At 36.8% G+C, this 24,920-nt stretch overlaps 1 protein-coding gene across 13 annotated transcripts in view; it reads left to right on the top strand.

Annotated features, from left to right (window-relative positions):
* Positions 1-24,920, top strand: part of LOC134540035 (hrp65 protein-like) — a 286,028-nt gene that overhangs the window by 59,851 nt on the left and 201,257 nt on the right. For all 13 annotated transcript variants that reach the window (XR_010076400.1, XR_010076399.1, XR_010076397.1 and 10 more), the window contains exons 7-8: positions 2,473-2,659; positions 22,811-23,001. Coding sequence is in view for 4 of the 13 variants with exons in the window: in XM_063382478.1 (XP_063238548.1) it covers positions 2,473-2,659; positions 22,811-23,001 (378 nt within the window). In the remaining 9 variants the exon portion in view is untranslated. The remainder of the gene's footprint in view (positions 1-2,472; positions 2,660-22,810; positions 23,002-24,920) is intronic.

The raw sequence follows: 24,920 nt of genomic DNA on the forward strand, positions 1-24,920 counted from the left end.
AGGCTTCATTAAAAAAAACATAAACCAATAAAAAATGTACAAATATGTTTAAACTATCCCAGAATATTCTTAAAGTCCAGAAATTATGTTTATATGATTAACTTGTTTGAATGTCGTATTTGAACGTCGTAATTTAAAGAATGTTACAAAAAAAAGGTTTATAAATACTATTGCACCGGAGGTTGGTGCTTCGCTTCCCGGAGACCAGTAGTCAACATGGTGCCAAGGCGCCTGTTTGTCGAAGTGGAAGAGCGTGATAATGCCAATTCGGCGTCCGGCTCTTGGACCCTGTCTGAACAGTCCGAATCAAACATGATCAGAACTAGTGCACAGACAGTTAACAAACTGGGCAGAAAATGTGCCCGCAAAAGATATGGCTGGGGGGGGGGGGGGTGGGGGTTTGGGAATGTCGCTGATAGTAACTCACCAGACAGGAAAGTTTGTTTCTGTTTTCTGAACTGTAGCAAGACCGGATCTGGAGCTCGTGGATACGCTGCAGGCGCAGACATTTCCTAAAAAGAAATTATATAAAAGAAATGACTATTATTCTTAGTACTGTACAGACGGACTAAACTACTTGAAAAAATTTACAGGGATAGCATCCTATGTCTAATCGACTACATCGTCGGTTGTGGCCGGATAGAAGTCTTGTAGTGCGTCTCGTTGATAAGCCGAATATCTCAAACAGTCCGTCTGGAATTGCGACGCGAAGAGTCTGCGGAAAAGCCACGTCTCGTAATTAAAAGGAAAAACTCAATCAGAAGGTGTTGGGGGACTGGGGCGTCCGGACCGAAAGGTTCCGAAGTTCCCCGAGTGGTAATCGCAAAAACTCTGACTTTGAAATCTCGAAGTTGGTAGCACTGGCCGATTTTAGCGCTACCTGTTGAGGGGTGTCTGAAATAAAAAAAATTGACTTGCCCAAGACTTCTGCTATAGCCTGGGGCTAATGGCGCAGTCTGGTGCTGTACTCTGGTGGCCTACAGGGGAAGGTAGCTGGTGGGTTAGCCAAGTCGCCACCAGATGTCGCGGATGTCAGCTCCACGAGCTGGCGACAAGAGAAGAAATTACTATGTCCGCCGCTAGATGTCGTGTGTGGTCCATCGTAGCACATATTTTTTTCTATGGCAAATTGTCCTTTAAGTCGGCCAACGCTTGGCGGGGTTCACGTCAGGTCAATGATTCTGGGCCAAATTCTGAGAACCGAGAAGGAGCTGGGAAGGGGAAGGGGGGACAAAACACAACGACGCTAGGAACGAGCGTCCTAGCTGTGACTTTCTAGGAGAGAACCTTAGACGTATGCGTGACGGTAATCGCTGTTCTAAGCTCGTCTCTGAGAAATGGTAACAACTCGTCCAGAGCTGTTGTATGCAGTTTTAGTCATGCAGGTAAATAATGTTAAAGGCCGGGAACGTGACTGCAAGTGGGAGGAATGTCAAACGGGCTGCCAACAACGTCATAGACTTGCAAAAGAACAGATTGGTCCCTGAGAAAAGGTGCCTCAGGCTACCGGCACAAAGTTTAACTACCTATAGTGCACCAGCCTAACAAAGTGTAAATCACCCTATTGTAACCAAATTATATAGAAAATAAAATTTCCAGAAATAATTTAAAATTATAATAACAATTAAAAAAAGTGCCGAAATACCTAATTTCGGCACAATACGAAAGTTCAGGTTTAAAGTTAAGCATGTTTTATTGTTCAAAGTTGTATGATATTTGTCCTTTTGTCATGTTTAAAGTTTTTTCATGTTTAAGTCATATTTTTGTAGATGGTGAATACTTGTTTCACAGTTTTAATACAAATATATTTACAGTAAATTCATTTCGTGATGGCAGCAAGTTTTACATTGTAATACACAGAAATTTTAATTTTGTGGGCGTCTTCAGGCGAAGCTGCTAGGATCGCTGTAGTCAGTTGACGCCAGCATTCGCCACGTTAAAAGACTTGTTTCCTATATTGTTCTGCAATATTTGCCATCATTTTAACTACAAATCATTAAAATGGTTTTTATAATATAGTGATCACAAATTTTTCAGGTCTTTAGTAATAGAAACAGAGGGGGTAGTATGTCCAAGAAGAAGCAATATCATAGTTTTTCGCTGCAGAGTGCTGGGTGGCTGGAAGACACGCCATACCGGTGCCATTGTATGGGAAGGAGGGAGGAGAGGATTTTACGAGAGTGACGGGTTGTATACTGCGGCATGTGTAGTACTGTGTTCGTAATGAGAAATGCAGTCAAATGTGCTTTCAATGAATTTTTGTGCCAATTTCTTCAAAATATTTTATTTTTCATGGTTCCTTGAAAAGGGTTCGTAATAGAGGTAATAGTAACAAAAGGGGTCGTAAAACTGTTTTTTACTGAATTTTTTCATTGTGAAATTTTGTATTTGACATAGTAGTGACTATCTTATCTTTCAAAAGAATAAAAACTTCAAGGTAAATGGTACAAAAGTGGTATGTGTCATTTTCAGATTGGACCAAGGTTTGCACAGCCTGGCACATTTGAGTATGAGTATGGGATGCGCTGGAAGCAGTTGTACGAGCTGTTCAAGCAGAAGGAACTGGCACTGAAGTCAGAACTCAAGGTGGAGTCTGAGAAGCTGGAGGCCCAGATGGAGTATGCTCGCTATGAGCATGAGACAGAGATGTTGCGCGAAGGTTAGCTCTTTGTAATATACATTGTATATTAACACAAGTATAGTAAAACAATTTTTAAATGTTCATACTCTGGTTCTAGCAAATACAGTAAAACCTCAGTATAACAAACTTGAAGGGACTGATTTCGGGTGTGTTTGTTATGGTGAGGTTTCTTTATAATGAGGTGAATTCAAAACTACAAGTGATATGTATACCAAAAAGAAATTAAAAAGAATTGAATGCATGATGCTAAGGGCCGTTTGCAGAGTAAGGTAAGTAAATCCAAGCAAAAACTTTGACTGTTAAATGAAATGGAGAAATACTTTATTTTGCATCAAAGTGACAACTATGCAAGCCGGTTTAATTTTTTTTACTAAGACAAACTTTTTTGCCCCCCTAACCAACACCATAGGCTACAGAATTTTTAATTTTGTGGTAAAATATATTGCATTCTTTTTTTTAATCCATTATTGTAAACAAAAAATAATTACAGTAGAACCCCTGTCATACACTTTTCAACGGAGGGCACAAAAATGGTGTATGATGCAGGAAAGTGTATGAAAAGGAAATGGCAACAATATTTTTTTTTTTCGATCTAGCATACCAGCACAATGTCAGATTAAACTTAAATACATAATGTGTAAATAATTGCATTATATGAAAGATATGAATTCATAATTATATATACATATAATAAAACCACCATAAATGTAAAATACAGTCCATAATCAAGTAAGGCTGACATGAGAAACAGTGGCCTTACAAAATGTTATGAAGTCCTTTCTTGGAGGGCAGGAAAAGTCACCAAGCCTAAATAGAAATTAAAAAAATTAGGCTATTGTAAAAAGAAAATCAGAAATTTATGCTTGTTTGTTTCTTTTTACAAACAACTTTATGCAACAGAACAATTGTCAATAATATTTTTAACTTGAGAAACGTAAAATACAAAACTTTCTGAACGTAAGGAAACAATAACAAACGGGTATATTGAGTTTAAAGATTAATGAATGCACAAAATATGAGATCCGTGCCATGGTAAAGCGCGTGCACCATTTTCATAATCATTGCTAGTTTGCGCCACTAGTCTCGCTTGGTGCTGGCCATAGATGCTACTAGCGAGGTGCACAGTCTTCCTGATACTATCAATATCTATGGTGCGATAGTTATTTTCTTACATTTGCAAATGTAAACAATGAACGTTTTTTTTTAAATAAAGCATTAAAACGTAGTTTATCCGGAGGAATATAACAAAAAAATTTGTGAATTTTGGGCTTTTCCGCTTCGTAAAAACGTATGAAACGGGAAATTAATGATTTTATAAGTGTATGTTCCGGGAAAGTAAACCATTGTAAATATAGTACTTTCGGCGGGACCAAAATTAATCGGCGTATGACACGGGAAAATGTATGAAACGGGAACATATCATCGAAATTCTACTGTATAGCACAGAAAAAAGTTAAAATTTGTCGTAATCATCGCATATGGTTTTGTCCATCCATAACCTAATTTGTTTGTAATCAAAAGTAATTCATCAAAGCTAACCTCCAAACAACAAAATATGCTAAACCTATAGCCTTTTTTTTAAATCCATTATTGTAAACAAAAAATACTTATAGCACCGAAAGAAGTTAAAATGAGACCTAATCATCGCACATGGTTTGTGCATCCATAACCTAATTCGTATGTACCTTACTGGTCCGAAAATAGGCCGACCCCTTCTACAGCACACTCAAAATCAGGGAAAACTGCATTTTTCAATTTATTTGCTTGAGCCCGCCAGCGACGCACATCTTCTCGTCAACACCATATTTCCGCCCAGCTTACACATTATTTGTGGTTTCTGCATATCTTATTACACTTACTTTTGAAATTGGCAGAAAAAAAGCAAACAATGTTTATTTTTTGAATAATGGATAAAATAGCACCGTAACGTCAACAATATGATAGTGTTACGATTCAACACAATAGTTTTCTGTGCACTTGTCAACGAAGGCTTTCCCGTTCTGTTTTTTTTACAAAACTCTGTCCGGCGTCAGCCTTAACAAACCGTGCGCGCACGAATCCGAAATACAACTGTTGCGCCGGGCATCAACTGTACACCGTACACACGGCGTCTGCTAACATAATTGTAAGTAAATACTTGCTGACACATTAAACTGTATTGGATATCAATGGTGAAACGATATAATGCTATATAACAACAATTGTTATAAAAAAGGCATGGTAAAAATTAGGGCTGATCGGTTCCCACATTTTCAGTTCGGTTCGGCTCGGCTCAGTTTTTTGTTAAAAATGTCGGTTTTCGGTTCGGTTCGGTCACTACTTCAAAATTTTTCTTTGAGCTGTCATACCAAAAAAAATTCCACTATAGTATTTGATTACTTGCAATATCTTGCAAAAGTTTAATTTCTTAGGGGAGTCTTTTTCTCAGCAATATAAAAGTTATTTTCAACTACTATTTGTATTTATAAATAAGTTTATATGCTACTGAAACAACCATATGTGTAAAAAGGAACAGAACAAAACAGTTTAGAACATTAATAATTAGTATTACATTAACCTTGTTGCCAGCTTCACTTTCATTTGAGTTTAACACCTAAATCTGTTTAAGACATAAGTATAAAATCAGTGAAACTTACAAGTATCACATGTAAAAAAATAATTTATAACATTCATAAAGAGAAAACCTTGGAATCACCTTCACTATCATTTCAGTCAGACCCCTAAATAAATTTAACAGAGAAGTATAAAAACAATGTATCTTCCAAATGTTACTTAATTGTGTGTAAAAGTAACAATAAAAAATCACAGCATTTATGAACATAACCCTGAATACAAATTCAGTTTTATAGCAGGCACATTCACTTTCATATCAGTCAAATCCAGAGAATCACTCAAGTATTGTATCATAGAGTATTGTCACTTTTTGTTTTTGTTGATTGTCAGACAACGTCTGGCTGTATGGGCTATTAAACCATGAATATTAATTATCGTCATGAAAAAAAAAAACTAGCAAAGCTCTTGGAAATGAGACCACTACTGGAAAACTCAATGTACAATACTGTGTACGTGTGTACGTGCGCAGACGTGGTAGACATGACTGCATGGCGCCATATTCACTAATAAAAAATTCTCATTACCTACTTGCTATTTTTTCGTGACCTTTTAACCTCTTTTACTACTTTTCGTAACTGAGGATATTTGTGGCAAACATAATTTGAATTTATGAAATGTACTGGAATAAAATTCAATAGCAGGGGTCGAAAATGGTCACTTAACTCACTTACAGTCACTTATTTTTCATCAATCACTTTTTTGTCACTTTTTTTTAAACAGTCACTTAATTTACTTTTTTTTCAATATTGGTGCCCAAAATTTGCATTTCAGTTTATGAAAGTGGCATTAATTAAATGCTTGAATTTGTGGTTTTGACTGTAATCAAGGTATTTGCCGTTTGCCATAACACGGATGGTGTCGAGATCGTTTTTTACATGGGTAAAAGCGTAAACAACAACTGAAGTCGAACTATCCATTAATCGATTCGCCCTACAGTATCGATCGGCTGACGTGATGGCGGTAGCCTACAACTCACGTGGTTTCGGTTCCCTACCACGTTCGTGCAACTTCGGATTTCTCTCAAAAATTGAAATTTAAAAAAATTGAAGGGTTGGGTCAGGTCAGGTCAGGTCAGGTCAGGTCAGGTCAGGTCAGGTCAGTCACGTCACAACATGCTTGAACTTCTGATTTAGCGGCTGAAGTGGCGTTAATACCAAAACTCAAAACTTCGGAAATCTTCGGAAATTCTTGCAGGGAACCGAAACTATGTGAGTTGTAGGCTTCCCATGTGATGGCAGATAACCTATGTTCGCGCCAGTGTGCTCTGTAGTTAGTCTGATTACTGTCTTAATTTAGTTTTGTCCTTATGGGCCTTAGCTAGCGATATTACTTGTGTCATGATATACTATTATTTGAGATAAACAAGTAACCGGGAAATAATATCGTAATGTTTTGATGTTGTGGTGAAGATGGGGAAGTGTCGTTTTCGTAGCGAGTGGCTAGAGGTGCGATGGTAATGGATATATCATTAACGAGTGGGCAAAAAAACGTAACGATACTGATGTTTTTTGTGCAGTTTGCTGTGTCACAATCAAAATATCAACCAAAGGGTATCAAGCACTATCTCAGCATGCTACTTGCGAGCGACATAAGAGTGAATGTCGGAATAAGTTGGCTCCCAGTCAGCTAAAATTCACGGTCGTTCGACCTTCATGTTCAGCTTCCACATCAAGTGAAGTATCCTCAGAAAACCATGTTAAATGTCTTTACAGTGTACGAGATCGTGCATCAAGTGCAGAACTGAAATGGGTAATGAAATGTATTATTTCAAATTATTCAGCATCATCTTGTGGAGGAATAGCTGACGTTTTTAAAAGTATGTTTGGCGAGGGTGTGCCTGAGGACTTTAGCCTGAGCAGCACTAAATTTAGGTATCTACTAACAGATGCATTAAGCCCATATTTTCGCAATGTTATTTTGAAAGACATGGATGGTGCATACTATTCAGTATGCTACGACGAAACAACAAACCACACAGGTAGAAAGGAACTGCAAATTGCTATCAGGTACTGGTCTAACACGAAGCTACAGATTATCACTCACCATCTTGAAACCTTTTTTATTGGATCAGCTACAGGCGAAATACTAGTTGAGAAAATTAATTCTGCACTAGACAATGCTGGGTTACCTCGTCAGAAGATATTAATGTTAGGGAGTGATGGCCCTAATGTCAACAAGAAAGTTGCTCGTATTATATGTGAAGAGTTGGTTTCTATTCGCAAGGCACCCCTTGTTAATATTGGCACATGCAGCATCCACACACTTCACAATGCATTTCTCAGTGGACTTGATAAACTTGGAGAAGATGTAGCTGATTTGGTAATGGCTGTCCATGATTTTTTTGATGGTTGGCCTTCAAGATGTGAGGACTACTTACAAATACAAGATGACCTATCTGTTCCAAAACATAGTTTCATCAAGCATGTTCCGTCAAGGTGGCTTACCTTAGAAGGAGCTGCATCACGATTGATCGAACAATGGGAAGCTCTCAAAAAATATTTCCTAAGTTATGTCCCCAAGAAGAGAAATAGCCTAGGCAAGAGCAACAACTACAAGAGAATAGTGAGTTTACTAAAGAAGCCTACTATAAAGGCTGAAGTTCTTTTCGTGTGCAGCAGTGCCAGAGTATTCACACGCTTCACTGGTGCATTCCAGAAGGAAGAACCAATGATACATGTTATGCATGATGAAATAGACACTCTTGCTAAGATTTTGCTTGGAAAGGTTTGCAAACCAGAACTTATACAAACTGTTGGTGTAAGTGAAGATTTACTAAAAACAGAGAACCTACTTCCTGCCCAGAAAATCCATGTCGAGAAAGAGATTTTGACAGAAATTTCAAAGGTAAGTTCTAGATTCAGTACATGTTACATGTTGGTTGTTTTGTTTAGTAAACATGGCTGAAGAAAAGACGCGTATTTGGAACTACTTTGCTAGAAGCAATGATAAACTTAGTGCTAAATGCAAGACATGCCATAAAACTCTGAAAACAAGCTACGGCATCACATCGGATCTCATAAGGCACTTGACTAAACATCTAACTGTAAAGTTGGAATATGAGACACTGCAAGAATTGTTTAATTCACGGCCCGTTACGGCAAATTCTTTACAACCAGGTCCATCAAAACAACAACCGATTAAGATGGGAAGCCTTCTTTTCGCAGACAGGAGACCCAAACGCTCGATCGTGCATCTTCAGTTTTTTTTGTTCATTGTAAATAAATATGGCGGTGTTGATAAAAGGAAAGACCATAAACAAGGCAAATGTATTTATTTGTACGCTGCCATATTTTTCGTTTGCCGTGTGTCCGTGAATGTTTATTTTGGACAACTCATGATAACTGATGGTCAATTAGGTTAGGTTAGCTACATTATAAATACTTTAAAACATTGTGGACGGTTGATTTGATTAGGATAGCTACATTAAAGATACTGTGAATTCATGTAAACGGTTTCTTAGCGCTGGATAGCTACATATTAAAAAGTTATTTGCTAAGCAACCATAAAATGATTTTACAGTATTTTTAATGTAGCTATACTTACCTAATATAACCAACCATCCATAATGTTTTAAAGTATTTATAATGTAGCTAACCTATCCTAATCGACCGCAAAATTTATTGCCACACTGGTTTATACAATGAGATGGAACAGCGTATGACGTATGAAATAAATACACCTGTTGTGGTACGGGAAAAAAAAGCGAGCATGAACTTCGGGTGTGGCTCTCTAGTCTGTGAAATGATGGCTTCCCATTCAAGATACCGTCCAGTGGCCTTATCATCCTAAAGCAAAACTCATTACAAAGAACATTGCTGAGTGGTTGGCCTATTCTATGCTGCCGTACAATGCAGTAGAAAATAGACATTTCCAGAAACTCATGCAGTCATCTCAACCATTGTACAAAGTACCTTCCCGAACCACATTCTCTAGAAACAAAATTCCAAATTTGTTTGCTTTTGTAAAATCAAAAATCTCTGATGAACTTTCTTAAGTAATTGCCAAAGTTGAGTCAATGTCATTTACTTGTGACCTATGGACATCACGTAGTGACAATGCTTTCTTGGCATTGACTTGTCATTTCGTCAGTAACTTCACTCTTTTAAAATACTGTCTTGGATGTGTTAGTTTTCCTAAGAGCCAGCATTAGCAGTAGGTGACAAAATTACTGATATTTTGAATGAGTGAACATCTTAACCTTTTACCCGCCACCCCAAGATCCCTCAAAAAAATTATATATTTTCCTACGAATTTTGTTTACTTAATGTATCATTAAGAAATAAAAATTGATACATTACAAGAAAAAAATTATTTTCTATATTTTTTGCTATGTTCCAGAAGTGGAACATTGGCAGGAAGTGGTTATACAAAAAAATCGTCAATTCGTTTTTAAAATATATATATTACTATATAAACCCATTACAATGTATATCCATAACAATATAAAATAGCTATTTTCCAAAATTTGAAAAAATAAATAATTAACTTGAAACCTTTTTTTTATGGAAATACGGGGTAACACCCAAGATAAATGCTGCTCTTGAGTTTGATGTGTCAACAGTGCAACAACATCTCTTTAACATTTGAAGCCTTATCAATAATGTCTATTATTACACTTTCAGTCCGTGGAAATATGGGAAACACTCAATATGGATCCTCTTCTTGCACTCATTGCATTGGTACTTCGTATTGGAGTTACAATGAGCACATCTTCCCTGTGATACCGAAATCAAGTAATGCCCATCTTATTTTCATTGAGAAGGAGGTATATGAGGCTTTGGACCAACTCTAGGCCCCTCCTTTCAAGGAGAAATTCGCAGGAGGGCCATTGTAATCTGAACAATAAAACTTTTGATTAGATAAATGTAAAGTAAAAAAAATAGAAAAACAAATAGAAAAAACTAAACGTACCTGTCGCCGGAAGGAAAGATGGTCCAGATGTAAAGACGATGGTTTGGGGTGAAGCTCTTTGTGAACAATCCAGGCAGCAACAACAGACATGTTGAGCGCGTTGGAGAACAAGTTCCACCACCACTTTCTTGAACGCAATTTTGGCCGGTAAGATCCCAACAATCTATCCATAACATCAACTCCACCCATGCCATAGTTATATTGTCTCATGAGACGAGGTTAATCAACGGCAACTCTTGTTCTTTTTTCTTTGGAATATCTACGAAAAATAAATTATCAGGTGAAAAAATAATGTTATGAATAAATGTACAAACAAAAAGGAAATAAAAAACTCCATAAACTTACCTCTTAGCACTTTGCAAAGGCAGATGAGTTTCATGATTTGAAGCTATGGTCACGACTCAATTGTCGTTCCATCGACAGACATAAACTTTTCCGTCACTCAAGTAATCATATGTACCTCTCTTGGTTTTTGACATTTCTTTTGCTGGAATTGAAGGACATTTTGCAATCCTAGTTTCTCTGACTGTCCCTGTAGCTTTTATTTTTTTGCTTCTAAGTTCTGCCAATAAGTCATAAGAAGTAAAAAAGTTGTCAAAATATACTGCTATTTCTAAGGGATTCGAAACAGCAGCCAGCAAATGGTTCACCACTCGTTTCCCGAGGGGGGTACTCATGTCACTTTTTCCTGAATATATATCCATACAATAGGGAAAGCCATTTGTGGAACACAGCATCCAAATTTTGTAGCCAAATCTAATTGGCTTCCTCCTGATGAACATTTTGCACGAATGGTGGCCATAATAAGGTACCATAGATTCATCAATGCTAAGAGTATTGTGAAAGATTCAAAATTTCATGAACTGTTTGTTTAGTTCATTATATAGTGGTCTAATTTTGGCTAACTTGTCACCTAAATTTATGGTTGAATTGTCCATTACATGAAAATTAGCCTTTATTTCCCTGAATTGATTTCTTGACATAACAGTAGAGACAATGGAAACTTCAATATCCTCTGCTGTGCTCCAGTAAAATTCTTCTGTGGGCACAATATGGTAACCACTAAGGAGCAGTAATCCGAAAAACTGAGGTATGTCTTTCCATTTGAATTGCAAATAATTACCATGTTGTGCTGCATAGAGAGTAGTCATTTCTGCCAAATGGGTAAGATAATCAATGTTAAAGAACTCAAAAAACAGGTCAATAGGCTCAAGGTATATCAATTTAGGAAATTTATCACAGAGTTTCACTTGATTTTCAGAAGGAAGTACATAACTGAAGCTTGTAGTTTTTTGCCAATTTGGTTTTTCCGGAATATGTTTTGGATTAGCTTTTCTTTTACAATTCCTTTTAGGAGCAGGCAACTCTTTACTAGTTGAAGGAAATGAGTCTTGCTGCGTTTCATTGGACACAGATGCACATGATTTTATAAATAAACTTACTTGTCCACATACGTCAGTCGGCTCCACTTCTCCCAAATTGTTGTCATCAATGTCTTCATTATCCGTCAATCGTTCATTTTCTTCTGGAGGTAACTGACACAAGTCGTATTCTTCATCGGAATTGTCAGTGATGTCAGAATCATTCAAAGAATTCAAGTAGTCAAATGCGTCATTCACTGTACGAAACACTTTCACTCGCCATAAAAGCCCTCACATGCACAGAGGTAACCTAAAAATACTGGAATGACAGCAAATGATTTTATAACACAACTCTTATAGACAGTTGAAAGAAAACTAAGTAAGAGCAGACTGAGTTCTGCTGCAGGTAGTAACTCGCATGAAAGGCATGTGATGACGTGTACGGTTTTTGGCTGCGCTGAGGCGCAAGTAGAAACATGCGCAGTAGGCATGCGGTGACGCATATAAGTAAAGTGGTCTGCAATAACCAGAACCCGCCAATGTTCCACTTCTGGAACATCTAAACGTCTGGAACACCAGTGAGATAAGTAAAAATTAAAATTGAATACTCGTACGTGGAATCATTTCTTTTACTCTTCCTAAGACACCCTAAGCTTTCTAAATAGATAATTTATTTTTATTATAGCAAAATAAAAATACAAACCGTAAAGAGTGCGCACCGCATCTGATTTTGCCATTTTGAGAAATTGCTCACCTTCATGAAATACATCATACGTCACTAAAAAAAATATTTAAATTGAAAATGGACTTTGTTTAACAAGGAAAAAATTATGTCAAGAAATATTTTAATTTTTGTTGTAGAAAAAAAATTCTTAAAATCATGTTCCATAAGTGGAACAATGGCAGGTAAAAGGTTTTAAATAACATCAGTACTAGAATTCCTTTGTTTATTATTACTGACAATGCAAGAAACATCAAGCTGGGGTCTAGTCTTTGCAAAGCACCTCTGACACATTTGCAGTGTTTTGCTCATAATTTGCAGCTTGCTCTTGGAGATGCTAAAAAGTCTCATGAAGGAATGGGGGCTATGATGAAAAAGGCCCGTGGTATTGTAGGTTACTATAAGCACAGTGCATCAGCAACGTCTGCATTTCACAAAATTCAAACAGAAATGGGACTAGACTTGTCTAGAATTAATTCAAGACTGCGTGACGAGATGGAATTAATTCTAAGTATCTAATGCTTGAAAGACTACTAAAAAACAAACCTGTTCTCACGCGTCATCTGGCAGAGGTGAACATAGACAATCTTAGTGTGAGCGAGTGGCGGCTTGTTGAAAGTTACATAAAAATTCTTAAAACATTGCATGAAGCCACAGTAGAACTCTGGAGAAAGAATACCTACAGCTTCAATGGTTACTCCAGTTTTGTTTTCAATCAATACATTTTTGAATAACTACATGGAGATTCATGTTAGTTAATTTGGGTCTGGTGTAACATTTTGTAGGGTTTTGCTTTTTGGATTGAAGGTATGCTTTCCTTTATATCAAAGGCAAGAGCCATATTTTACAGCAATCAGGGTGTCTACAAGTCACGAAAGTCCCGAAAGTAACGAAAAAGTAACGCATTTTGATGCGAGGTCACGAAGTCACTAAAAAGTCACGGAATTCAATACAAGCTCACGATAATTTTTTCTATTGACGTATTTTCACGTATATTTATTGGACACTAAGTGACTGTGTAATTGGCACAGCCGTATTTTTCTTTCTTTAGTATGTTTGGCCTGCTATAGAAGAACATAGTGCTGAAATAAGATACCATGAAACGCAGTGATGAAATTCAATGCTATGTCAAGCTGATTGTCGTGCTATGTTCGTTTTAATGTTTCGTTTTTTAGGACACAGGCCGTATGAGTCTAGCATTGCCTGACGTATGAAAAGTCTCGTATTTGTACGAGGATTCAGAGGTTTTCAAACCATAGATGTTACAGTATACTAGTACGTACAACTTGTTACGATAACGATGCTTTCCGCCCACGGTCTAAGAAGCCGCCTCAAGTCCATATAAGTATAGTAAATACACAATCTCTCATTACTGCAGAGCTGCCAACCATTACAGATTTTCCGTAATTATTACGGATTTAACACCGAATTACGGAATTACGAAACATCGCTGGTTTATTACGGAAACGAGACTTTGTGCTGCACGGTAACGGAGAAAATTCCGTTTCTGCTGTGCGTGTTTCGTGAACGCAGTTTGAATACATCGCTTGGTTGCGCAAATAACGGAACTAGTAAGTGTGCGCATGTACTGTCGAAATAAGTAGATAAATTCTCGTGTTTTGAAATAATAATGGGATGGTGTTACGTCCGTTGTACGATAAAACTAGTACATATTCTCAGACTTTTCGTTTGAAGGCTACTTACATCACGATAATGTTTTTTTGGTACTTTGGCTAACCTGTGTTTTAATTTATTGCTTGAAAGCCTTTTTTTTCATCATAGTGTTTTTGTCGTGTATACAGACGTGAAAATCTTTTATGTTTTTCGATAGTGTTGTGTTCTTCAGTGCTGGTTGTAGAAATGAATCGCGTGACGGAACAATGTGTATCTGGGGGGGAGAAATACGCAATTCTTCAGAACTTTCGACTTAAATATTCAAAAGAATGGCCATGCTTGTTGTCTTCAAATGTTTGGAACGCCATGCGTGACTTTTCGATTGCACATGGTGGAAGGGATGACTGTAGACGGCATATTGAATCAAAGAAACATGCGGGTCATTTTATAGCCATGATCAATAAATCTATATCGTCCTTTTTTCGCTACATTGGAAGAAACGAAAGTAACGAACGCAGGGTTATTGTTTACAAGTCCTTGTGTTTGTTTTCTTTTTGTTTGTTTACATGTCAGTTCTTATCCAATTAGGATAAGAGAAGCAAATAAAAGACAGTTTTTCTAAAGTTTAACTTTGAATACTTTGAATTGAAGATTCAAAATTTCCAGTAAAATTGACATTTCTTACATATTCAGTTTGTATTGTTCAAAAAGTTTTTTTTTTTTTTCGATTCATTAATTTGCATTATATTCATATAAATAGGCATATTTTTTTGTTATTAATGTCCTTGTTTTATTATTGTGAGTGTGTCATAATACCTCAGGAAAAATTTATTGTGCATGATTGTAATTACTGATGGTTGTGATTTGAGGTAGGCAGCTCTGCATTAGGATAACATGTCCTTTTAAATTTTGGTGGTCATTGGTAGTTTTTAGGCATAAATGTTAAGCCTAATGTGTATTTTTTTTGTAAAAGTGTCAATTAGTTTAGTCAATAGTAAAAAGGAGAAAAAAATCCGATTTTTTTTTTTTTGCCATTTAGGTCAGTAAAAGTCACTGAAAAGGTCACTAAAAAGTCACTAAAATTAATTTTGTCACTTCTGTAGACACCCTGGCAATGCTGTTAGACCCATGCTTCAAGGCTGTTGGGACTATCAATGAAAAACAACTTGCTGTTAAAACTTTGCAGCAAAAACTTGACATTTGTCTAAAAGAAGTCATTGATACAGGTAAAATGCTAGTTTTATATTAACATTGAAAGCTTAAAGGGCTTAAAGGCGAGGAGGGAGGACCATAAAATGGCTGGGACTGCGGAAAGGTGTTTGGGAGCAGGTTAAATTACGGGAAAAACATTACGACTAACGTTTGCATTTAATATTGCCAAAATAATACTGAACAGTAAAAGAGCGACAGCGAGACAGACTATGTTTGCAGTTAAGTTTACAAGTTTCACTTCATTAATGACATTAATAGTTAAACATTTTTAATAGTGACAATAATTGACAAGGAAAATACACGACCCATATTTAGGTGGACAAGCCATCTCTCAAGGCCAAGAAAAATGCAAGCAACACCTGCTTAACAGTGCGTGGTCCCTAATCGGACCATCAAAAGGGACGGTATGTCCACACAAGACAAACGCCTCAAATACAGAGAAGTTACATCAAATGAGACTTCAAAGGCAAAAATACGCGAACAAGATAATGCTCGCAAGGAAGTTACATGCTGTTACAAAATTACTTAAATTACTTTACGTACTTTGCGTACGTTTTACGTACGTGGACGCCTCGGGAGAACAATTACAGCAGGTTAAGTTCATTAAGTAAATTCAGTTAATCCAAACATAATTTCCTAGGTGGCGGCCGAAAGGGAATTTAAACAAGACAGCCTATTATTTTACATTTCATTAGGGCAAGGGCCACCGCCTCACTCGCAAACAAGAATAACACTTACATTCTTTGCCCCAAGGTCGCTCTCACACGTCGTTACAATATAAAGATTAACAAACTACATGCCGAAACAGACAATGTAGCTACTCAAGCTACTGGACTAGACCAGACGAGACGAGTAAATCAAGCTAACAAGACCGAAGTACACCCTTACAGCCGCTTTTATTAAATCGGCGTGGCACAGCGCGCATGCGCCAACCCCAGGAGGGGTGGCGAGGAGTAATCACACACACTAGGAGGGGGAAGGAGGAGGGGAAAGGTGCGCCGACGCCCGCGCTGACGCGCGACGTTGGTGGTAGCCGACCTGACCGTTACAACATTATTAACTAAATCTTAATTTGAAAACAACTTGGTACATACCAGAAACATAAAGAGGGTAATTTTTTTTACTTCAGGAAGTTTTTGCTAAATTTAACATTCTTTGGAACATGCCACTTTTAGTTATAACTGGAAACCCATTGAAGTGGTGGGGACAAAATGAAAATATACTACCAAATTTATCCAAGTTAGCAGTGGCATATCTGGGAATACCTGCGACCGAAACTGTGTGAAAGGGTTTTTTCATCTGCCGGAAACATAGTACACCAATCCCTCACTTAGCACGACTAATTCGTTCCTAAAAATGTTCGTGTTAATCGAAATCGCGTATTCTGAAGCATTAGTCCCCATAAATATAAGGCTAAATTATTTAATGTGTTCCAAGATGTGTAGGGAAGTAATCTTTACATAATATAAATGCGTAGAATAATACTTGAAAATGCATATGTCATATCATTTATCTTTTTAAGCCTACCACCGAATACGTTAGATAAAGAAAACATGGCACAGTGTAACGGGAGATAAGTGGTAACATATTTACCGTCAGTCAGCAGGTTGGCTTGCCCGCCCAGGCGTGACCTTCAACACGCGCGTGCGTCAGTCTGCCTGCTGTTGCAAGCAGCTGGATCCTTTGTTATTACGTTTAAAACTTAACAAAATTAAAACACTTTTATGAAATTAAGAACCGGTTTTATATAACTTTAAAACACACAGCCATATGTAAACATTTAATTTGTTATGCACACCTCTTTTAAAAGTGGCTATGTAAACAAATCAGTTAACAGATAAACAGATTTAGATTTTCCCTAGAGCACAAACATAACATTAAAATACAGTAAACTCCCGGTATATCGCGGAATCGGGTATATCGCGGGTCAAACCATGTCCCCCAGTCAGAAATGAATAATAATAATAATGGAATAAATGGTTGACAGCCGATTAGGATAATTTTGCGTTGTAACTAACAAACTAAGCATCGGGCAGAAGAAAGCCTAGGCGTAGAAAATGTTCGCAGTGAAATTCTAAACAAGATATCTCCGTACATTATTCCTCTATCTTGTAGGGTTTTCAAATTATGGTCCAATCCAGCCCAGTGATATTTTCTGAAAGACTAGTTCTTAACGTCGCTTTATCTCACAAATGAAGCAGGGGACCTGATAAAGCCCACCATCCAGCGACATTATCCAGCGTGACTCGGCTGGGGATTGATGTTGGATAGGCTTGGTTGTCGGCAAGCGCTGGGAGGGGAGAGGCGAGCCGAGAATATGGAGAGAGGTAGAGATTAGAGCGGGCAGAAGCACGACGAGTGAGTGGGGGAGGGAATGTGTTCACGCAGCACACAGGCAGAGCATTAGTCACTTGACTGAGCAGCGTCCCTGCGTACAAGGCAAAATCAGGTAGTCCGGTGTTTAAAATTCCACTCCAGAATCTTAATTGGTACTTTACTGGACATCTGTATATAAATGTTTTGTTACAACTTAAACCTACAGACGTAATATTATTGGGTAATTCATTGTATTATACAAGTTCATCTTTTTACTTTGGTATAATGTTTTAACATTAAATAGTAAAGTAAATCGGCTAGCGTATTTTTAATCTTTGCCCAGGAATTCCCAGTGGTCCAATATTTACGTGAACCATACTGTACCACTTTTGCCGTGAGGTAGTAAACAAGTCCCGGAAATGTTTATGTGTAGCAACACTTGCCGATCCGAGCCACACACACTCAGCAACTCGACACAGCGTTTGGTGAAATAAGTAAAGACAAAGTTTAACACGGTTTTTAATACGGCGTCACTGATTGCGCTAAAATTAAATTGGCACAATTTTTGTTTCCCACATGTGACCATTTATAATTTACTGTAAGCATGGATAATAAAGTTTAACCACTTGACACGATAGACGATTCTTTATTTTTTTATTGTACGAATGCTAGAATCGTTTTTTTCCTGTATCTGCGGCCTGCTTCTACAAAAGACAAGCTATCTGTAAGTAAATCTAGAATTTTTATTTTGTCAATCAAACTCGGTACTTTGCGATTCATATTCGGTTTGAAGTATCACTACGGCCTTTCTTTTTAGAAGACTTTGACCACAGAATCGTGTGTAACCGCACACACTGCACTTACTTTGTTACGGACACTGACGAAGCAGATACTGTGGCTAACACCACGAGACTGGCAGCAGCAGCTTGTGTGCCACACGTGTGTATGGCGGCGTGTGGCGCGCTCGTAGGCCGTGCGACAAATTGTGCGCGGCACGCGGAAAAATAAAAACAATTCAACATTTAATATTTATCTTTATTTTTTCACCCGTGTTTAGTGGAAACTGCGGATGCAAAGTCCGCACAAAGGCGGGCCGTCTATACTGTGCGTGCTTGCCGACCTATTAGAACACAGGCGGTGTTTTATGCCTTTTGACCTTGGTCACATCGAAGCATCGCGGTTATGCAACAATGCGGGTAAAAGTTATGTCCCCTGACAACCGCGTTAAATAGGGAGTGTACTGTATGTACAATATGTACATATACAAAACATAAAAGTTAGTTAAATATTTTCTGGCGTGGAAATTAACACTATCATCTTGCTTTTTTTAAAAAAACGTGTCCAATTTCATCTGCTTTGGTTTCTGTACGGTACGGCCTGGTCTGCAGCCGGGCATCAACGGTACGGCCTGGTCTGGGCCGGGCATCAACAGTACGGCCTGGTGTTTGTTTATCTGCGTGCGCATCTCTTTCCCCTCGCATTCCAAACCACTCTTCCCCCCTCGAATTCCATACCTGACGTCGCGTCGTTTCCGAGATTTTTTTTAACCTGTGGCGATTTCGTGCTAACTGAAATTTACAGACGTGCTATTCGAGACTAGGGCAGTAAAATTTACATCGTGCTAACTGAATTCGCATTAATTGAAGACGTGCTATGCGAGGGATTGGTGTATCTGCAAAGAGAGAATCTTTATGCACTCAACACGTTGAAGAACTGGTTTTCTCTTATGATTCCCCCCCCCCCCCCCTATTTTTCCCTTTTTCCCGAGTGAAATTTCATTTTCCCTCCCGAAATTTTCCCGAGGCTAAATTTCCTTTTCCGCACACGCCTAGCATAAACTTAAAAGTGTTCCCACGCTTCACTTGACATTTTGACCTTCTCTAAATGTGGTAAATTAAATTTCTTGCGTTTAAATAACACTCTCATAGCTTTCCTACAAAAACACCATGATTTCTGGAATTCATGTATTCACGGAAATTGGAAAACAAAATTCAACATCCGACGGAACAATATTTTGTAGTTACCAACTTGACATTAGTTAATAGTCCCAAATGAAGATACCGTATTGGTCCGAAAATAGGCCGACCTCGAAAACAGGCCGACCCCTTCTACAGCACACTCAAAATCAGGGATTTTCTGGATTTCTTACAAACCACCTGCATTTTCAAGCAACAATCGCTGAGCAGCTTGGTATTCTTTTGTGTCTTATGACTAGTTTCTTTTAGTTTTTAAATACATGAACCATTACCATTTTGTAACCGGGAAAATTTTAGGACAGTAATGGACTGGAATATAAAGTATGTGAATAGTTATGGGAATATTTGGTAAGTTGCAAATGATGTGACATATTTTTTGTTGAGCATTATTCCACACATTTATTTGTATTGCGTAAAGAATATTTCCATACACATTTTGGAACACATTAAGTAAATTAGCCTTGCTATTTGTGGAGACTAATACTTCAGAATACGCAATTTCGTTTAACAAAAACATTTTTACGAACGCATTAGTTGTGGTGAGGGATTGGTGGTGTACCAACCCCGTCCATTTGTAAGTTGCAGTATTGTTCACAGTTACGAGTGTGGCGTTGTTAACAAAATTAAATACAAAAAATATAGTATTTGTTGTAAAATACGTCTGATAAAAGTTAGTGCCGAGGAGGGGCAAGCAAGTGCCAGACACTGGCCATGGGATGAAGTGGTGGAGGGGGATGCAGCACACATTACATGTTAGTATGCTGCTGCCGGATGTTTATTTTTTTATGCATTAATAGTATTTAATTGTTTTATATTTAGTAACACCAAATAAATAAATATATATATTTGGTTCAAAAAGAAAAAAAAAAATAGTACTAGTGTGGGTTTAAAATGGTCTATCCCAAATTTTATGAAGGTAGCGATTTTACAAATGGAATTTGTGGGACTGCGAGCGTACGTAATATCGGGGATTTAGTCTACGTAATGTGCTAAACAAAATAATTTTATTACTATTTCAAAGAAATTGCATTTTAAGATATTTATATAGTATAAACCTGAAGTTGTTTCTGGAATGGTGGGGAGGATTCCTGAGAAACATAGCAAAACAATGATGCATCCATCTTGAAATGATTTATAAAATTTAATGAATGCGAATAAAAAAACTGTGTTTACAAACATTGAGGAATTGTTAGGGTCATTCTCCAAAAAGTGTGCAATTTGGATTTTGAAATCTCAAAACTTAAAAATATGAATATTTCATTATTTATTTTACAAGTTACCTACAGTATTATGTACATTATTGCTGTTGTGATTGTTCTTCAAAAATATATTATATTAAAAAGTTTACATTCACGGAGGTGAGATTATGGTAACGGAGGTGAGAATAGAGTTCATAGAGTGGACTTAATCTCTAGAAGCCAGTATAATAAATAACCACAGACAGACAGAAAATGTACCTATAATATTAAGACACAATTATGCTAATTTACATAAACTTAAATTTCACATTTTGATGTTAGCAAGTAATTTGCATTGTTAAATCAGCCTCCTATTTCAAGTTTCTATTCAGTATTAAAACTTACTAGTAATAATTTGAAAAATTGCAATACACACACACTGGTATTACAAATTAAAAGTATTTTAAATACTTTTCTTTGTCGCCAGTTCTTCCTTATATTCCTCTGTTCCTGAGAGCTCATTTCATTTACTCTCTTTATTTTCCCCAGTCTTTTCCTTTCATGGTATCTCTCTCTTTCTTTCTTCTTGGCTTCTTCATATATGATAGGATCATTTGTTATTGCTTCGCTTAATTTTTGCATTATGTTTTTATTTTCACTTTCACATTTTTTATTCAGTTTACTATGTTTACAGCAGTTTTCCTTTTTAGTCATTCTGAAATGTAGAAGGAACTGTAATAAGCTTACTAGATCCCGCAAATACAAAAAAATTTTTTACAAATCTATTTACAATTAGGCCTGTACAGTTAAAGTAATAAAAAATATTTAAAATTCAAATTAAATATTATTAGTGAAAGTAAACTTTGCATACATTTCTTGAAGCATCACTCCAGAAAAATTGTTCTGCATATGAATACGTACATTTAAGAAGCTTGTAACATTTCATGTTCAATATTTTTATTTTTTTTAAACACTGCATTGTAGATTTTGCAAAATAGTTATTATTTATACTACAGTTTTGAAGAATGGAAGTGTCTGTTACTATAATAACCTTAATTGTATGTCACAAAGAAGAATTGAACATCCATTTAATAGAAATGCATCTTTAAGAGCATGTTAAAATGGCCAATACATAAATATATTATGCCTGAAATATACTTTAATGCTTGATCATTTATGTGATGTAATAATGTGTACATAATGTTTTACTTACAAAAATAACAAAATTAAAATGTTGAAAAATGTTACTCCGTTACTTCTTCTCACCTCCGTGAATATTGCAAGTAACGGAGGTGAGGGTAACGGAGGTGAGAATTTTAAACTTGAAGTTAAATAATTGTGGCATATTTGAGGTTAGGACATTAGTGTTTGTTGATTTCATTTTTATTCACCACATTATTACATTTATCTATAGAATGAAAGTTAAATACAATGTTTCTTACCTTGAAATAATTATCACGGAGGTGAGAACTTCAAAACACAATATCCATATTTCATACTACAAACTTCAGAAAATTCACATTTGAAACAACTTACTAAACTGCATTTTTAAGAGTAAATGAAATGGCTACCACACCTTTCTTTAGTCTACAGATTGTTGCTTGCAATGCACTCTATAATAAATTATTACAGTTTCAACTCTTACTGATGGAGGTAAGAACCTGTGTGAGGGACAATCATAAAACACCCAATATAATTATGAAATAAATTAATTATGCACTTTATTTTATCAACAAAAACTTGTTTACAGGTATACATCATGGCAAATAAATAAAAACAGAAAAAAATTGTGCCATTAAAATAAAGTGAACTGATAAAAGTGCTTAGTTGTCGGTGGGGACAAGCCACGGAGGTGAGATATTGCACACTTTGTGACAAATAAAAAATGAGATTATATTGTATTTAGGTTTTCTACAGGTTTTTTACATTTTATTGGTTTCCATTGAATTCATGTTGCAATTTCAAGCATTAAAAATATGTTATATTACTCTGAAACTGACCGGGACTGAAATTGCACACTTTTTGGAGAATGACCCGTTAACAATATTTGTTTAAAGTTTAAGCCAAAAAGATTTCGTGCATTTAGTTTGAAAAACAATTTTCGTTAGGTTTCGTTTGAAGATAAAATACAATCTAATTGGAAATTGAAATTACAATTAAAGTAGGGTATTGGGTATCAGAGTGAGGACTAAGGACTTACGACTTTATGATGATTTGCAAGTGTGAGCTGGATGTTGCTACAGCAAAGTGTGTTGCAATGTTGGCAGAGTTGCGCAAGCGTGAGCTGGACCGGGAGCGGCAGAAGCGAGAGTGGGAAATGAAGGAGCGTGCGGCGGATGAGCAGCGCCTCAAGGACGAGGAGCGCATCAGGCTGCAGCAGGAGGAGATGCAGCTGCGCATGCACCATCAGGAGGAGGAGTTGCGTCGCCGCCAGCAGGAGAATACCCTATTCATGCAGGTCTGCTATTGCTAGTTTCATAAATCTCTTATTATCTATCACTATATATTCTTACAATTCTGTCTAAAGCTTGCTTTCCTCACTGATTACTTGAAACTACAGTAATGCAGCAAATTTGGTAAATATCTTAATTTTATATCGGAGCAATTCCGTGTTGGATAAATTGCCCTGTTCACATCATAAATTATAATTTTGATGGAATCTGGTATGAAACACACACAAACGCTAAGTAATTCTGTGAATTTGTAGCCGACTGGACTACAACTGACATAGACAAAAGCAGGGATGGAGGGGGGGTTTACATTAAGACCCAACGACAGTGGGAAGCTGGTGCAAGCAAAAATATAAAGCTTTAGAAAACATACAATTTTATTCATAATATAATGCCTAGAGACCTGGAAAAATCGCTGCCGTGATAACTCGAAAAATAACGTGAATTTGGACGTTTTGAAACGAAAAACGCGAATTTGGGCATTTTTTAATTTCACCTATCATTTTTCCATATTTATTGAAATAATTTATACTTACGCACAAAAATGCAACAGAAATAAACAAAAATACATCACGTACCCTTCAATATTTACTCTCAAGACAAGAGTAAATGTTTATTTACACGTGTTCGTACCCTTCAATATTTACTCTCAAGACAAGAGTAAATGTTTATTTACACATGTTTTACGCCATATTCAAATATATAATTTGCAGGTTAACCAACATAAATGATAGACATGAAAAATCGGTGAACGTAAAATAATTTTAACACTATGTTAGTGTTTAAAAAACGTGAAGTTGTTTTGTTTTCATTTTGCCTAAATAAAGTTGACATACCCAATTTATTAACGTTTTTTTTAAATACATTTTACGGTAGGCCTAGCATAAAACTGCGCCATTTTTATCATTAGCCATGGTTGGTACTTTGGTTGTGTACCGACTGGCCGCTCTAATGTTCGTTTTGTTATTGTTTACGGTCTGAACACGGACAAAGGTTAAGTTTTGTTAGACCAAGAAAATAAGTATATTTTCTTCAGAATGCCGAAGCACCGGTAAATGCCTATTTACGGGCAGGTGAATTCAAATATGATGGCCTGTATGCTACTGATGCAAAAACTTTGATGTGTCGGCACTGTAACTGCCTGGTGGCCTACGAAAAGAGATACGGCGTTGTTAAACACGTTAAAACGTCTAAACATGAAACTGCCGCAAATAAAGTGGTGACTACGTCCGAAGGAAATAAAATTCAAACATCGGTGCTCACCAGTTTGAACAGTGCTAAGCGACGAAAAGTTTCTGTTGAAAACTTGGCACTGAAAACAACAGAAGCGTTTGCGAAAGCGAATATCCCGTTAGAAAAGCTGGAGGATCCAATCTTAAGATCATGGATGGATGATTTTATTGAAGGCGCAGGTGACTTGCCTTGTGTAAGAACTCTGGGAGAAAAGTACGTCCCAAAACTAGCACAAGAGCGAGAAAATTCTCTCAAGGACTTGGTGCGAAACAGAAAAGTTTTCATCCTGTCTGATGAAACCACTGACAACAAAGGAAGATGCGTTTTTGTAGTGCTTTTCAAAAATTTTTTTTGATAATTTGCAAGACCCAGTTTTGAAAGTAGTTTTAGTTAGCTTCTTAGAAAAAGCAGATGCCACTACTTGTATGCAAGTAGTGAATAAGTGTGTTCAGAAATATGATATTCAATTTTGCAATATCCAGGGTCTTGTAACCGATTCTGCTCGTTATATGACAAAGTGTGTGTCATCTTTGCAGGTACTTTTTGAGGAACATGTTTTACATGTGCAGTGCTGGGCACACAAGCCGGCTGTTGTAGGAAGTGTCATGTCTTGTGAGTTACATGAACTCAATGATGGTGTAGTAAAAGTAAAGACTGCTTTTCTTAACACACGAAAACGCAGACACCACTATCT

The sequence above is a fragment of the Bacillus rossius genome, chromosome 1 (assembly GCF_032445375.1).
Source record: "Bacillus rossius redtenbacheri isolate Brsri chromosome 1, Brsri_v3, whole genome shotgun sequence".
Lineage (NCBI taxonomy): Eukaryota > Metazoa > Arthropoda > Insecta > Phasmatodea > Bacillidae > Bacillus > Bacillus rossius.